The following is a 17,324-nucleotide window of genomic DNA, read 5'->3' on the forward strand; positions in this document are numbered from 1 at the left end:
TGGTTCACTTATTTTTAACGTGGCTTCTCCTACACGCAAGAGCAAGCTCGTGCTCACCAGAGGGAATCTGCTCGAGGCTGGCCAGTACCTGGCAGCACAGGGAAAACAAAAGGTGCTTTTCGAGGCACTGCGTGTATTCATTGAATGTACGATCTTCCTCTGTGTCATCCAGAGCTTCTGGGGCAGGGCATGAGGGCGACTCTCCTCAGCAGAATTTGGAGTGCTTCTGGGAAGCACAGTAGCCTTTGCATGCCATGCGTTTTAGTGACAGAAGGTCAGCTGCTCTGGGATGGCTGGTACACAGAACTCTCTCTCCTGCAGATGATGACTGGGCAACAAAACATCTTTAAAAAGCAGGAATTTCTACAGTGTTCTCACCACAGTCACTTGAGGAGTCCAGTTCCTTTCAGAAGAGCTTTAACATTGGGATAGAAACCTTTCTGAAGAAAACTGTGCTGAGAGAGAGCATTCCCTCTTTCTTAACTATGTACATATCCAAATGGCTAGAGGCATCTGCTGCTCTCTGCCTTGAAAATATGTTGGCAAGGAAAGAAGCAAGTCAGGATAATTTTCTTTTACTGTGAGGCTCCAAGAGAGAAGGCTGTCCCAGAGCTCATAGTTAAGCCTACATTTTGGACACTTGAGCTCCACAATCCTTAAGGAAAAGAAGATGGTTTATTTTGAAATACAATGGAAGTCTGAGCTATCAGATCCTTGGTGAGGCAGAGAAAAAATGGTGTGTGGGCTAAGGCAGCAAAACACACTAATCACTTGTGGCATGGATTCTTGGCCTTTAGTTTTTCTTTCTGAATGAATTCTGGGGTGCAGAAATTGCCTCCTAGAATAAGAGTTTCTAGTGGTTATCATGAGTAATAACGTTGGAATCAGAATGCTGTCGCCTTTCTTGCCAACCTTCACTCCCAAACAAGCTGTTCTTGGCTGACTTTATGTGGTCTCTGTTGTGGTCATCAAGGAAAACAAAGGGGTTTGCTTCAAAAGCTCAGAGAGCAGGATGAGTTTCGAAGATGCAAAGACCCCAGATTTTCTACCCATTTTGCACTTCTGGATTTTCCTGTGTCACGGTTGTACAACAGGAGAGTGACAAATCTTTGTCCAATCTGTAAATCTTGCATGGCAGCTGGGTAACATGGAATGAGTTAAAATGGAAGGATGGCAAATTTGTCCAGCTGCTCCAGTGCTTCCTGTCCATACCATACATGCAGTCCAATGCTTCTAGCATCAAAAGGAATTTTAAAAAACAGGATTGTACCTATGCAAGCCGATGGAATAAGGGATGCCTTCTATTACTTTTCATACGTTCACACAAAACAACTTTTTCTTTGGGAAGGCATTAAATCCTGCTGTTGCCTGCTCCAGACCATGTGTGGATTTCTTTTTCTGGCAAATCCAGGATGAATTGAAAAAACAGTGTGAGAAAAAGTGTTTCTTCCAAGCTGTAGTGCCCAGTTTCATTTGGGAAAGTGAAAACTTGAGGAAGCAGAAAACCATTCTTCTTCAGTTACAGCTTTGTGGTAAAAGCCAAAAAACCCAAATAATTAAATGAAAGACTGTGGTGAAATCCTAGCAGAACGCCATGTGCTGAAAAGAATATGCCAGGAGCAGAACAGCAAGATGTGGAAGGTGTTTACAGGCTGGCATGGATCCTTAAATTGCAAAACTTGATGGGTTTTTTTCCGATAACTCAGTCCACAACATGATGGCATGCTTGGAGGTGGGGAGATTTTGGATGATCTTGTTTTATTTAGCTTTCCTTCTAGGATGATTTAGTAGCAAATGTACAGGAGCTTTTGCAGCCTCTTATGACTTGCAGAAGTGCTTGTTGCTGCTCTGTTTGTAATCACTGGCATAAGTCAGAATGGTGGTGGATCCTGGACCCAGAAAAACATTAGCTTATCAGTAGCAAACTGGCTTTACTAGCTAGTAAAAGTGCACTTCCAGGTAGGAGTTCCAGTTCTTGCCAGGCTGTAGCATTCCTGCTTTTGTGAAACTTTGATGATTTTGTATGACCCTCTTACCTTCCACCCAAGAGTGGCTTCTTTGGGTGTATTCAAGGAAAAATACACAAAGCCTTAAATACTTGGTATCTTAAGGATTAAGGACCTTTGGAAAAGTGTGGCATAAATCACGTTAATTTATTTGTAAGTAATTTTAGCAGTTAACAGTGCCATTGTGCATGCTTGGCTGCCGCCCATCGCCGGGGAGCACAAGGTGACACCACTGAATCTGGAGTCCTGTTCAGTGCTGTTAATGTTTCCCAAGTAATTGCACTCATTCCCAGTTAATGCATGACAATTACCCACGTGCCTCTGGCCAGCCTCAAACGGCTGCTGCATGTTGGTTAAGCACAGTCCCACATGGCATGGCCCAAAAGGCTGTTGTCTTTGGCATGGGAGTAAGTCAGGAATTCTGGAGGAACATACTCATCCATTAAAGTGACACTTCTGCAGAGAAGAGACGTGCAATGGAATAAAAAAAACAATCCCAAGAGGAAAACAGAAACCAAAAAAGCCAACAAAAAAACAAACCAGCATCAGAAAACACAAAACCAATGTTTTGAACAGAATCACTTTTTGGGAAAGTGGTATGTGCTCGGTGGGATAGTGCTTGTATTTCATCCAAAAGGATGAGGCTTTTCATTGCTTTTGGCTTGCCTGAAGGTCACAACCAAATAGGATCATCCGTTGCTTTAAGAGGTTTATACAAGAATGGCATTCCAGGAATTAATTACTGTGAACTTCTCTCATTCTGAGAGGAAACCTTGCAGAACTATGTGACTGTGTGTTGAAATTAGTATTGTTAAATGGCAAGGAGTGTGACATTGCTTAAATCGGTGTTGGTGAACCTAGAGAAAAGTCCTCAGCTGTGCACTCAGTGTTTCATATAATGTAGTTGAGGTGGTTACTGGTAATTTAAGTGAATATAAAGATTATATTTTGTTCTGAGGGCCCTTCATCTTGATTTTTAAAACTGTGAAAATAGAAGATTCATCAAGTAACTATTGATGAAAGTTTTTAAATATTGTCTAGTCTATGACATAACAACAAAGGGATGAGTGAGAGAACAGTGTTGGTAAATTGCTGAAAAAATGTTCCTTTGATGAGAGGGGAAAAAACCACCTTTAGACTAAAGAATTTGTTATGGCCCGTTGTGTTGTTAATTAATAGGAGTATCACTGTGACTGAGGTCTTACTTTAGGCTCAGGCATATTTTGCTGGATACCTGACATGTATTAAAGATAGGCTTTGCTGAAAGAGGCTTAAGATCTTAATTGTTTCCAACCTCAGTACATGCATGGGATTAACTGCAATCGCATAAATAGTCCTTTGGAAGTGATACGATTGCTGCTGGGTTGAACCTGGAATGCGCACTGAAGACTTTGCAGGGTTGGGGCCCCGGCACCAGCCTGGCTATAGTGAAGTCCCTTGTCACAGGCCATGCAGAAATTGCTTCTGAGGAGTTACAGCAATGAAAGTGAGGTTTTGTTATTCTGTAAATGTAGAACAAAACCTTTTTTTAAAAATCACAGGGATTCGTAAGACAGATATGGCAAGAAAATGCTTGAGGGTCACAGGTCTCTGAAATAATCTGTTGATTTCTACAGCTCTCCTTTAGTTGTGTTTTTAAAGCAAACATTCATACAATGAAGTTGTCTTTGGGCAATTTACATTTGATGTATTTGCTAACTGGAGTTAAAAGGTTTCATTATGACAGTAGAATGAACACAATTGTTATGTTCAAATCCTTTACCTTGAATGGTGTGAGTGTATGTAGCATTTCATTTCAGATGTGACCAACACACCCTATAAAAAAAGCAAAGTGGGAATTTTCACTAACTAACATTGTTGTTTATAAATGTTTTCTGCAGGCACAAATGTGTGTGTGCTGGTTTTGTTGAAAGATTTGCAATGTAAATACACCTGCTCTCTAAATACAATCACAGGGCTGTTATTGTTAGGATGTCATGCAAAATATGTCTGTTTGACAGTTGTAGATGCCTGATCCTGCAAACTGCATGGCCTAGGCTAGTCGTCAATGAATCCCTGTCTTTTGGGAGTTTCCTGCCCCATTTTTCCAGTAGTGAGCTCTTGGGGATCTCTGACCTGTCCTGTCACACCAGCAGGTGTCACAGCTCCATATGCCCATTCTGGCTCTTCTCTTTCTCTCCACGCTGTCCTTAGTCTTGCTGGCATGAGCTCATAAAGGCTGGTTACAGGCCTGGTAGTTCTTTCCAGATAGGAATGCGAAGTGCAAGTTTTGCAATTTCATGGAAAAAACTCATGGGTTTCTTCTCTTTTTCACTCCTCTAAGTATTTGTTCTTTTCCAGACTACTGTAACTGAAATTTAACAAAAATGAACCTGTCTAAAATGTATTTACTTATCTTTTCATCTCAATTGTTTTCTCTCTCTGAATAAAGCCTGAGAACTTACTTCTAGCTAGCAAATCCAAGGGAGCAGCAGTAAAACTGGCAGACTTTGGATTGGCTATAGAAGTCCAGGGAGAGCAACAGGCTTGGTTTGGTAAGTAAATACCATTTTTTCCTCACCATTTATTCAGCATTGTGGTTAATACCTCCCAATTGCCCTGCTCTCACCCCAGAGGGAAACGTGCAGCTGGGTGACTCTGTGACCCTGGAAAAGCTGGATTTCCTGATTCCTAGCTTGTGCTAGCTTCTGTCAGCCTGTAAATTTGATTTAGGTGTGCACAGCCCCTTTTCTCCCACTTTCTCCTGAGTATCTAGAAGCAGGAAATAAAGGTGTAGATACTGGGAGGTAGACGGGTGATTTCCCCTCAGGTGACTGAGGAATAAGACAGTAGGGTAATACTGCTGAGTGTACCTGCCCAGCCATCAGAACATTTTGTCTGAACAGGTCTCTGTCAGCTGGAAACACCTGAAAATTTGATTCTGAAGCACTCTGGAATGTGACTTCAGTGAAAGGGAAAATAGGGAGTTTCAACATCTGAGGCTGTAGCCAGACACTAATTACAGATTGCTTGTTACAGTTAATAGATGCCCCAAGGAGAAAGGTGGAAAATATTTAATAGTGGTAATTTTAAACAATAGTGCATGTACAATTGTGATACACGTGTCTCACGTACCACCCTCTCTGAACAGATGTGAAGCATGGGGAAAAACTTATTGTAAATCCCAGGTGGAAAAAAATACAGAATAAAATATTTATAGCAGTTGCCTATTCTCCCTCAGAGTAGCTAGAAAGTGCAGTTTGAAATGGAACAAAATGGTTGTAAGCTTGGAACAGAAGCAGAAAGATTTTTATGGGCAGGGAGTTGGGAGGTTGAGTGTTCACAGCTATAAGTACATGTAGATGCACAGGCAGTACCATTGGACATATGTTGGCAGCTTTATAAGCCAGCCTGTTGTTTTTAAATCCAGCCTTTTTATAAATGGATTTCAGTAATCCACAAAAGATGGAGGAGATTGCTCTTGCACATCAGCAAACAGACCGGTACAAAAGAAATGGAATAGAAACAAAGCAAAACACAAGTGTTTTGTTACAAGGACAAAAGCATCAGGTAAACAGGAAGCATCTCAAGAAGAAACCAGTAAATTGAAGTTGACTTCAGGAATATTTTCTTTTATTTTTACATAGTGTACCCGCAGGTGATGCATAGGAGATTGCAATGCCCTGTAAAATCTTGCACTTGGTTTTTTTGTCATTTGGTTCTTGTGAAATGCTTTGTTTAGACTCATAGCATCATGAGAACTTGGGAGTAGGGAACAGAATGTCTTTGAAATATGTATGTGAGGAGGAGTCAGCAAGGTAATGAAAGGAAAACAGCCTAATGGGGTTCTTTCCTTAAAAAAAACTGTGGTACTCGATGAGTGGGTTCTGTACCTTTTTTGGAGCTTGCTCTGCAAAACCTGTCCAGAATAGTCCGAGTGCCTGCCTTCAGCTTCAGGACTGCATTAACAGGGCTGAACATGAACTCCGATGGACTGGGTGTTTTGAACTTTTTCTCACTTTCTTTCAGAAGATTTTTCTACTTTCTACTGGATTCTACTGCACTTAGTGACTCATGGCATGTTCTGATTCTAATTATAGCTCTGCGTCAGTATACTTTTCTTTCTTTTTTCTTTTTTTCCTTTTCTCTTGTGTAGTCCTCTGGTGTGATGGTCCCTTTTCTGCTTGAACCATGGCTGTGCTTCAGCAGCAAACCGGCTTGAACTCTGTGTGCTTGAATACAACAACAAGCATTCTTCCCTAGTTTGCATGTTTGCAAAACAGCCGTGTTCTTTGCCAATTTGTAGAGAGCCCGACAGGATTTGAAACATTGCCATGGTTTAGTTGAGGTGTTAGGGCATGGGTTGGACTCAATGATCTTGAAGGTCTCTTCCAACCGTGTGATTCTGTGAAACCTGCCCCCTCTGAGCAGCTGCTTAATTTGCTGCGAAGGCGTCAGGCAGGTTGAGCTCAGCAAAGCACGGATTTTGTCTTGGTCCTCTGGACACGTAAAGAAATCATACAGAGGTAAGAGTACAGGGTGATGCAATCTCTTCTAGACACTGCACAGTCAGTTTCCACCTTTGCAAGTTGCTTTAGCTAACAGAGTTGCTACAAGCAGCAATACTTTTTTGAAAAGTGCATCCTTGTTTGGGGGTCCCTCTGAGCAGTTACAAAATAACCTGAAAAATGACAGTTGCCTATTTCCGTGTGTGATTTTTATTTTGTTGGTTTTTTTTTTCTGGACTCAGGGCTGTGTACCTTTGTGTATTTGCTGTTTTAAACAACTCAGAATATTGGGGAGAGACTATTTTACTAGAGCATGTAGTGACAGGAGAAGTAGGAGTCACTTCAAACTGAAAGAGAATAGGTTTAGATGAGATACTAGAAAAAATTGTTCCTGGTGAGGCTGGTGAGGCCCTGGCACGGGTTGCCCGGAGAAACTGTTGCTGCTCCATCCCTGGAAGTGTCCAAGGCCAGAGACAGGGTTTGGAGAAACCTGGCCTAGTGGAAAGTGTCCCTGCCCATAGCAGGGCGTTGGAACAAGATGATTTTTAAGGTCCTTTCAGTCCAAACTATTCTGTGGTTCTGTGTACTAAAACTGTACCGATTATTTCAGTTTAGATCCATTTTGTATCTTCATTGAGAGATAAGGGTAGCTAAGTACTATATTTATTTTTGATTTAAAGTTTATTTTCAAGTCTTGCATAATAATGTTCATTGAGCTGTAGTAAGTTTTAGAGTCAAGACAACTTTGCTTCCCCTTTAAAATGAGCACTACACCCAGAGATATGAAACAGCACTCTATTTAAAGCCACTTAGAACTTCTATATTTCAGCTTCTCTAAGGAGCTTAAGATGTGTTTCCTGTGTGATAGTACTCCTTAACAATTCCTAGCTTCCGTATCAGGAGCCTGCAAAAAACAAGCTTATTTTTCATGACCATATTTTAGCTCTTTTCTCAGTAGAATTTACAGAATGTGTTCCTTCATTTCCTCCTCCCACTCCAAAATAATTAGTGACTGCAGAGCAAATGCTTCTTTTTTTCTGTAGCTGTACACTTTATATGTTATCACCATCTCTCATGAGTTTTGTGGAATCCAGAGTGCTATTGCACAAATGACATGTGGTCCTTCATGAAAGCCACCCTCACCTCTCAGGAATTCCCAAGCATTTATTTAAGGCAAAGATGCCTGCAGGAGCAGACATACTCACTGAAACGGTGCAGACTGTCAGTGGTCATTAAGTTTTTATCCCTTACAGTGTCCTAAGAAAAGTAATATTTCTACCTACATTTTGCATCTCTGCTCAGAGAAAACAGCATTGCTGGTAATGAATAAAGGATGAAGAACATATAAATTTTAAAGGCCAGATTGCTTCAGAGATGCTTCCTGTAAACTTTGGTAAAGAGGTTTCCAGAAGTGGAATGAAGTGGTAGAAATTACTTTTGCAGTGGAAAGATGGTATTAGATGTAGCTCTAATTCTGTGCAACAAATATCTCCTTGTATACAGGATACTGCTTTTTCAGTTGATCCCCCATAATGTCAGCATTACCTCTAGATCATGTGCTCTACAAACAAATGGGCAAATGAAGCAGTTGGTGTCCATGGCTGGGGAAATGTTGTCCTGGGTCTTGTGGGCCAAGAGGACAATCACTTGCTTTTTGCAGAGCACGTACAGATTTTGACCAGAGCTAACTTGCCTTTTGACAGGCTTTGCTGGTACTCCAGGATACCTTTCTCCAGAAGTGTTACGAAAAGATCCTTATGGAAAACCTGTGGATATGTGGGCATGTGGTAAGAAGTTCTTCTGAAAGTCATGTTCAGTCCACTCTAAGGTGTATTAAGGGTGAGAAATTGTGTCCAGGGTACATTATATTGTGCATCAGAAAATAGGTCTTTAATAGAATTCAGTATTAATTTCTAGTGGAGGTCATTGGATTTTTTGTTAGACCCTACTACCTTCTTTTTTTAAATATTATTTGTTAAGTTTTGTTATCATTACATTCTTGGCCATGTCTACACAACAAACTTAAGAGCAATTAAAAGAACAGCTGCAGGTGTATGATGACTAATTAGTTAGAAAACACACCAGCTCAATACTGTGAGCTGGACATGTAGTTTTGGTTCACAAGGAGCCTGAAATTCGGTCTGATCAATACACCCCATCTGCAGGTATAAACTGCAAAATTAAATATTTTCCGAACTGGGGTACAGACAATTGCTTTACCATCCAGTTCTCGAAACTGCCTTCCGAGGTGCTGCCAAGTGGCAGCTCCCCAGCTGAGAGCAGGGGCTAGTTTCCTTATTTCACTTCTACCCACACTTTGTATGTGGTTGTATTTATGAGAGCACTTTGCTTCAGTCACAGGAAATCTTCTCTGGCAGGCTAGCAGGTGGTCTTTGCAATTTCCTATTGACCAAATACAGAGAAATTTGACTTTCCCAAATTTGCTTTACTTAAGAATAGTTATAACACAATCTTGCAGACACCAGTATAAGCCATGATAAAATCATAAGTAAAAAATGCATTTTCCTAGAACATCTAGAATCATGGAATCTTATTTCTCCAGCTAGAACAGCATTTCCAGTGTTCCTGGTCTGATGTTGTGTGTTTTCTGTAAGAGGTTACCTTGTCAACCCCACTTCTGCTATGAAGGGGCAGTATTTTTCCCATCCCAATGGCTGGGATGATACTCATGAGCCTTTTGTTTTACATGGTTGTCGGGTGCAAAATTTAATTTAATTTAATTAGTTTGTTCCTTGAAAGCCCTTAACACTGGTATGAATTTTCTGCAGGTGTCATTCTGTACATCCTCCTGGTGGGATACCCTCCCTTCTGGGATGAAGACCAGCACAGGCTGTACCAGCAGATCAAGGCTGGTGCTTATGATGTATGTACCATACTCTGTCTATTCAGTTATTTATAATTGTATCTCTAAGCAGGAGTTTCCTACAGGGAGAAGTTAAGAGCTGATGAGATGGTGGCATATGAATTCTGCAACATCATCTAATCACATTAGGTTAAACAGACAAGAGGCTGTTGGACCTCATATTTATATAATTTGTAAATGATGATGAAGTAAAGGCAGAGCCTTATAATTTTTAAGCTCTTATTTGAATCCAGTACTGGAACCTTAGGTAAAATTGTGTAAAGATTGTACAGGACAATATACATGTATGGGTTTTTTTTCTGAAGTTCCCCTCACCAGAATGGGACACAGTGACTCCTGAAGCAAAAGACCTTATCAACAAAATGCTCACCATCAACCCAGCGAAACGTATCACAGCATCAGAAGCACTAAAGCATCCATGGATCTGTGTAAGTAATTTCCACAGGTTCAATATGATCACTGGGCAGACAAATCACTTATGGTCTGCTTCAGCATGTAGTGAATGTTGAATGTGTTTAGAGGATAACTTCTGTTCTTGTTCATGCATCTGTGTAACTATAAATTGTAAAATTATAATTACACAGATAAGATCAATAGTGGCCTATATTGAGATCTCAGCTTGGGGTAAGATTTTTGCAAATTTATCTCCTTTGCCTTGACTGTGGTGTGCAGAACGTTCTCTGCAAAAGTTAGTGTTACTTTAAATTCTTAATGCAAAGCAAGTGCAGGAAAGTGACTTTGAGTTAGATAATGCTTTGCATCTTCATTTCCCTGAAATCGTTCAGATAAGCATGAAATGTGCAGGCAGGGAATTAAGGGACTTCTGAAAAGTCAATTTGCAGGTAGCAGAGGCTGCCTGGCTGTTCCTGGATCCAGGATTTTGCTGCTGTTCTTAGTATATTCCACACCATAACTTTTGAAGTGGACTTGACACGTGGAAAAGGCTGAGTGACAGGAGCACAGTGGGGTAGTCAGATAAGGTAGAAATAAAGGCCCAAATTGGGGACCATGGGTTGTAAGATGTGTGTTGTAAACAAACTGCTCAACAGCTGGCTGGGTGCATTAAAATAATAATTCTCCTTTCAGCAACGTTCTACTGTTGCCTCTATGATGCACAGACAAGAGACTGTAGACTGCTTGAAGAAGTTCAATGCAAGAAGAAAACTAAAGGTAAGAATGAAAACTTGTGCTTGTGTTCAGTGTGCAAAACAAATGGTCCCCATGCAAAGTTCTTCAAAATAGTACTCTTAAAGGAGCTATCGGTAGAAGATCAGCTTCTGGCCTGAAAAATCTTAAACTTTTCATGAAAGAGAATAGAACGTAGCTTCTCTTTTTTTTTAATTCAAAACTGTAACAATCCTCTATATTTAGACACACTAAAAGTATTTTCTTGAAGGAAAATCCTTAAGGTTATTTTTCTGAATTATGCTTTGTTTTTCCTGGCCAGACATGGTAACTTTGCAGATGTGAATTTATCTAACGTGTACATTACAAATAAGCTCCTATTCCTCCCTAAAAAAAGAATCTAAGTACAATAGTAAAGTCTCTTTCATATTCATCTATGTATTTTGAATAATTGCTGTGCCTCTGAATACTCCTGACTTGTGCATTACATGCTGTGTGTTGGTAAATATTTGTGATATCAAGATTGCTGATAGGTGTGTAATTAAGATTAAATTACAATTTAGGCACTAATGCCATGGCATATGAGAGGTAGTGCAGAGATAATCCATTCTCTCAGGGGTAGTTCAGTAATTGGTGTCATTTACTGACAATAAATACAATAGGTGTATTTTCCTTTCTGTTGTGTTGTGTTGGCATTCGGAGTTTTACACAAGTGTGATGCTAATTTGAGAAAATGTGTGTGTACACAGGGGGCCATTTTGACAACAATGCTGGCTACCAGAAATTTCTCAGGTATGTTCATTGAGCTCCAGATTAATGCAGTCTTGATATTTTGATGTCTGTGAAGACTGAGATCTAATTAGGATTGGTTCAGAAGTATCTAAGTATGATATGTATCATGTTATTTCCTGTGTTGAAGCCAAAAAGAATTTAATCTCTTTGGGCCAAAGAAATTCTCTTATGGGTGGCAATCTGATTTTTCTGTAGAATTTGAGCTCCTTCCCTGCTTTTCCATTGTTACCTGCTAAGGACAGGCAGATTTTCATGCCTGTTTTGGTGCAGGCAAATTGAAAGTTATGCATTTAGCTCCACATGCACAAGTATCACCAAACAACATTTAGAACTTACATATTTTTATGTGTGTGAAAAGTCATTCCATGATTCTGTTACATCCTGTATTAAAAATAACATCAGTACACAATCATTTCTTTATTGCTTTGTTAAAGAGTAAGAAATGTAGTAACATGAGTCCCCATTTTATTTCTAATGCCCAGCAGCACCTAGCTGGATGTAAGAACAGTTGTTTCCTCTTTATGAAATAGTTTTGTCCTGATGACTCTGGAGATTTAGATCTTACACTAAACAAATTCTAATCGCAAAAGATAAAATTGCTGTTAGCAGAGTTAGAATTGTCCAAAGTAGGGGAATTGCCAGAATATTGATGCTCTGTTGAATTTTTCATTTGCCATTTGAGATTTCCAGTGAATAGTGAAATAGAACACCAGATTTAAAAATCAGTAATTTTACATATCCTCCTACTCTGTGATGTAACTATTGGAGTGTAACATAAATTACTGTACAGACAAAAACATGATAGTGCTCTGGGCATGTTTTGAATAATAATAAGCACTGACTCATCCAAAACAATTACATAATCACGAATGCAAGAACAACTTGTTCAATTTGCATAGTACTTGAAATACAATTTCTTTCTTAGTTAAGTTCCCTTCTTTAATACATACCTAAACACAGAGGACTGCACTTATCTAAATTACCTTAAGTTAGTGCTGAATGAATTTCAGTGTCTGCCAATTCATTTGAAAGGTGGGAGGGCTGTAGGCTGCACTTCTTGTGAAAATGAACTACTGTTAAATATCAAACAAACAAATCATTCCTCATCCCTCTTCATAACTGTCACTATCTATACATGTAAGGATCAAATTGAACTTCCATGAACCAGAAAACTGAAGCAGTTTTTAAACAGTATTTCAGCATGAGAAACAAACAGGCATTTTGGCTTTTTTTTTTTTTTTTTCACCTGTCATCTCTTGTTATACACCATAGCCACCCGTGTTTTTTTCTTGATGACATTTTATTTCTTTGGTTTCTTTATTCATTGTATTTCATTGCAAAGCATGCTTATGAAGGTCATTTGTCCATAATGATGTGGTTATAAAAGTGTTTTATTTTCCTTTTTTTTCTTCCTTTTATGTGGAATGTATATTTCTTGTGAGGTAAGACCCTCAGCACGTGAAAGGAACATCTTTTTTCTCCTCTCAATCCAAGCTGCTGTTTGTCCTCAATCACTTTAATTTCTCCTTGTTGTCACAAACCATTTGTTTCCAGTCTGCTTTCTGGCCTAGTAGCGCTGCCTTAGGTTTTATTTATAGCTCTTGCTTGTAGTTGCAAGAAATCTCTCATTGTGGGCTTAATTTAGAATATGCTGATTGCTTTGCTCCTGCAAATTCTTTAAATATTTGATTTGTATGCAGTATCTGTGATTAAAGAACGATGAATCCAAATACTATTGAAAATGCACTGCAGGCCAATCCCAGCCAAGTCCCGGAATATGTCGTGTAACACGCAGCAGTGCTCAGTAATCCATGCTGGGCATATTCCGAGGGACGCGCCGGCAGTGCCCTACACGCAATTAATACTTGTGTTATTGCTTGTGGTGCCCTCATTTTACTGCCTCTCATTTAATTGTTTACATGGAACATGTAGTGGTTGTCAAACATCAAAAGAACTCAGAAGTTTCATACACAAATTTAACGAAAGGACCTACAGCAGTCTTTAAGAATTAATTTATGTTTTCCCATATTTTTGTAAGGGCCAAGGCTATGAAAGCTATCAACTTCTGGGTTTTTTTGTCCTTAGGTTTCAGAAATATCTCCTTCCCTTTGCTTTCCCTAAATAAATTGCTGAAGTTAATGGAATGCCCACAATATTTGTGGTAATGTAAAATCTAAGGCCCTCTTGCCTCAGTCCTGTAAGCACCCATTGCCATAGGGAGTGTCTGATCTCCAAAGTATGTGGAGAACAATTTGGTTTCAATATTTACTTGCATGTTTATTTAAATAAAAACATGCAGTGATACTGCTGCACAATACAGGCAAACTTATTTTTGTTCATTTTAGCTGTAAGACTTGGCCATATGGGAGTTGTAATGGTACTGTTGGCTGATATCCATAGTTATTGAACTGCATTTGGAGGGCTGATATATTAGTGAAGTTATAGAAACATCAACCTGGCTTCACTTTCCAGCGTTTATTTCATGTAAACAAGACAATAATGGACAGTAGTAATTTCTGTACAGTTGCTGAGGTGATCCTACGTTTTCTGTGCTGTAAAATGAGCACTTAATGCAGATGTAGCTCGAAAATAAGCCACAATTACAAGAATTAGCTTTGAATGTAAACCACATACTCAGTAACACCAGTGTCCTAAGCCAGTCTGAGCAGCCTTGGGCATGCAAAGTCCAATTGGTTTGGGGTTTTGGGGGTTTTTATTTAAGATAAGGATGCCAGTAATCATGGGAGCTCCATGTCAGGAGTGTCAGCCCTGTATATAGAAGAGCAGTTTCTTACAACTTGAGCTGTGGAACACTTTCTGATGGGAAGATTGGGCCATAAACATCAATAAAACCCCAATAACGCAGGCTTGTTGTGTAATTCATTATTCCTCAAGTCTTTGGCAGTGATTCAGCAAGCCTTTATGCTTTAGTGAATACTTTATATGGATTTGGTAGGTCAGCCAGCATGTATTTCTGCTGTGAGTGTTTTCAGGTTCAGAGCTGTGCTGTGCTTCTTTGCACGTTAGCCTTCCAAATTTAGTAAATTGGAATTATTTGATGCCAGTTTTAAGTGGTGGAATTTAAAACCTGGCACGTTATGGCAAATGAAATTTTGAAGAAATTTGATCAGTATTCAACACGATTCAGAAAATAGCATGTTTTCTTCATTAGGAGCTGAAGCAAAGCCTGGAATTTATTATTGCTTCATGGGCAGCAACCCTCCAAAGCAACCCTTTGCTAGCAAATTGTCCTTCCTTTCTTCCTTGCAACTGTGCTGCCCTTTCACACAAAGAGGCTGATGCTGTCACGGTGGGAAGTCTCCAGAGGGGACTGTTGCATATTGATACCATCACTGAGATACCAGTGGGCTCTGCAGGCACCTGCTCTGAGTCCCTGCCATCAAAACAATGCATTTTCAGGGTGGTCTCCAACTATCCCTATCATCAAATAGAAATGTATTGCAGTTGAGGGAATGGATATATCCCAAGATGCTGCTTTTACACTCGCCCTGCTTCATTTCCTCTCTGCCACCCAAGGGCCTCTCTCCTTGTACAAGTACAGCCAACCTAGGGCTTTAGTCAATGGTAAAAGACATGTTTGGTAATCCTAAGGAGTGGCGGTTTCCTAAAGATTTCATTCCCCATGCTCAGAGAAACAAAAGGAGGAAATAGAAGCTGAGAACATAGCTGGAGCTGGGAGGCACTGGGGATTTGCTGCACAACTGAGTGACCTCAGGAGAAGCACCTGACACTGAAATTATTTGTCTCATTTTACAGCAGCCAAGAGTTTACTGAAAAAGCCGGATGGAGTTAAGGTAGGTTAAACACCTCCTTTCCATTTCAAAGACGTATTCTTAGTCTCCACCTATCTGTAACTTCTGCCAGGTTTTAGAATTGGTTATTGTTGTTTCTTTCCTTCGTAGAACCTGTTACTAAGTGCTCCTCACTAGCTATTTGGAGTGGTTAAAGTTAGTAGGTGAAGCTTAGAAATTAAATAAGAGAAATACTTGAAAAGCCAGCATTAAGTGAGCAGAAGATAGAAAACTACTGGAGAAAGTGCTTTTTCTTGCTTTTTAATAAAGAATTATTATGTAATTAATGACTCAAAGTTAATTGATAACTTAAATAATGGTTTGGTGGTGGGCTTTTTAGGCATCAGTGTTTGTGTGCAGCTCTGTTGCCTCTGTGTTTTCCCTTGACTTTCCATCAGATTTCGTGGAAGACCAAAAGTGTACGGCTAGGCTTGGCTCCACATGAGGTGTGTTCTGCCAGATGTACTTGCTATATTTGGCAGAACTTGAGGGGTTTACTGTCTCAGATCAGCTCATCCTGACTAAGAGACCTTGCTAAGTAGGGAACATTTTGGCAGCTTTCGTACATGATTTAGAGCTCCTGTTCTCATGTCACCAGACCCTGCAGGAGGAGAGATGCTTCACAAATGAGCGTTCTGTATAAATACTTGGGAAAAACAATCTGTAAAAGAAAATACACTCAGGAGAAAAAGTATTTTGTTTTTTTTTTTCCTCAGGGGACTCTTAAAGACTAATATAATGTCTCAAGCTTTCATTATAAGATTCAAAAGATATTCTTCTGTGCTCTGTGTGTTTACTCAGAAGGGTGTCTTTGACCTGAATTTTAATTTTCTATTTGTTCTTAATGTCTTACTTTAACAAAACATTATAAATACTTGCTTAAATGCCAGATTCAGAGTCAATTTGTGCCTGCTGTCTGACATGCACACGTTGCTGATAAAAAAATCCCGAGCCTGACCTACAAAGAGATGAGTACAGTACCATTTCAGTGCTTCTCACTGCCAAGCAGTGGAGATCCCAGTCACATGGAGAAGCATACATTTGGAAGGATTCTATCACTGTTGGAAAACCCTGGACCTGTTTCATTGTGGAATGGATACATTTTATGCACTCTCTCTGACCAGTTTTCCTTTTTAAATATCATTCCTCCTACAGATCTACAATGTATTTGTTCTATCGCAATCTCGATTATAATATGGGAAACAACTGTTGCCAAAATTTTGCCTAAATTGCACGTGTTGGGATTCAGTTGTCTGGTTTTCAGCCCATGTTAGTCTGCTGTTAGTCTGCATGATCATGTGGAGCAAAGGGAGTAAATGTACATCTGGGGAGGTTTGTTTTTGTCATTGCTGTTATTGAGATGCTGGTATTGAGATACTCTGTAGTGTTTTTCCACCCCTTCCAACAGCTGTAGCTGTCCTTATTAAAAAAAAAAAAGCCAAAAGAGAAATATACTGTACTCCATGAATTGATACTGCAAATCCAACCAGTCACGTTTTCTTCTTTTCCTTTCTCTCTGACTGGTCAATTCAGAAAAGGAAGTCCAGTTCGAGTGTTCAGATGATGGTGAGGACCTTTATCGACAGATTTTTTTTTTTTTCCTCCTGTGAAGCGTTCACACTTAGAAATCAAACAGTTACATTTAGTTTTGTTAACATACCGTTAACTGCAAGACTTTAAAATACAACCTTGTGAGTTTTAAGCCTGCAGTTGCTATATGCCATCCACAGTGAATCGTTCGGCCGTTCTTTCAAGCAAGTCTTTTCTTTTTTTTTAACCTGGGGACATACAAAAACAAAAAAGTAGATGTAACATCAGCCAATGCAGCTCTTTAGCAAATAAGAAGAGTAACAAAATAGTAATCTTGTAACAGCTTTCCCTTCATTTTTAAAACCTCCTTATTTTAAAAGCTAATAGTATTAATATCATAAAATGTAACACAAAACACGTTGCACAGTGATACAGTACTGCATTAATTGAGCCACTGTAGCCTAAGGTGCCATGCTAAATGCTCAGGAGTAAAAAAGCCAATTTCCCAACCTTCCCACGCTTCCTTCGCATCTCGGGGCTGTGTCCCAACATGTCCCAGCTGACAGTCTCAATAACTTCTCTTCCTCCTCAACCTACTCTCTGGTCTTGTGTTCATTTGGCCTCCGTGACCCCAGTAACTTCCCTTATTGCTGTTTATGGTGGTTTGGAATGTGACCTTTGAGGTCTT

At 39.7% G+C, this 17,324-nt stretch overlaps 1 protein-coding gene across 32 annotated transcripts in view; it reads left to right on the forward strand.

The window, feature by feature from the left end:
* CAMK2D (calcium/calmodulin dependent protein kinase II delta) overlaps window positions 1–17,324 on the forward strand; it is a 117,683-nt gene that overhangs the window by 76,470 nt on the left and 23,889 nt on the right. For 12 of the 32 annotated variants that reach the window (XM_014887927.2, XM_088164254.1, XM_088164255.1 and 9 more), the window contains exons 8-14: window positions 4,438–4,540; window positions 8,197–8,280; window positions 9,283–9,377; window positions 9,683–9,805; window positions 10,464–10,547; window positions 11,252–11,294; window positions 15,072–15,109. In XM_014887927.2, the coding sequence (XP_014743413.1) occupies window positions 4,438–4,540; window positions 8,197–8,280; window positions 9,283–9,377; window positions 9,683–9,805; window positions 10,464–10,547; window positions 11,252–11,294; window positions 15,072–15,109 (570 nt within the window). Of the gene's footprint in view, window positions 1–4,437; window positions 4,541–8,196; window positions 8,281–9,282; window positions 9,378–9,682; window positions 9,806–10,463; window positions 10,548–11,251; window positions 11,295–15,071; window positions 15,110–16,639; window positions 16,673–17,324 lie in introns of all 32 variants that reach the window. The other 20 variants (XM_088164259.1, XM_088164261.1, XM_014887924.2 and 17 more) reach the window with 3 other exon arrangements.

The sequence above is a fragment of the Sturnus vulgaris genome, chromosome 4 (assembly GCF_052056855.1).
Source record: "Sturnus vulgaris isolate bStuVul1 chromosome 4, bStuVul1.hap1, whole genome shotgun sequence".
Lineage (NCBI taxonomy): Eukaryota > Metazoa > Chordata > Aves > Passeriformes > Sturnidae > Sturnus > Sturnus vulgaris.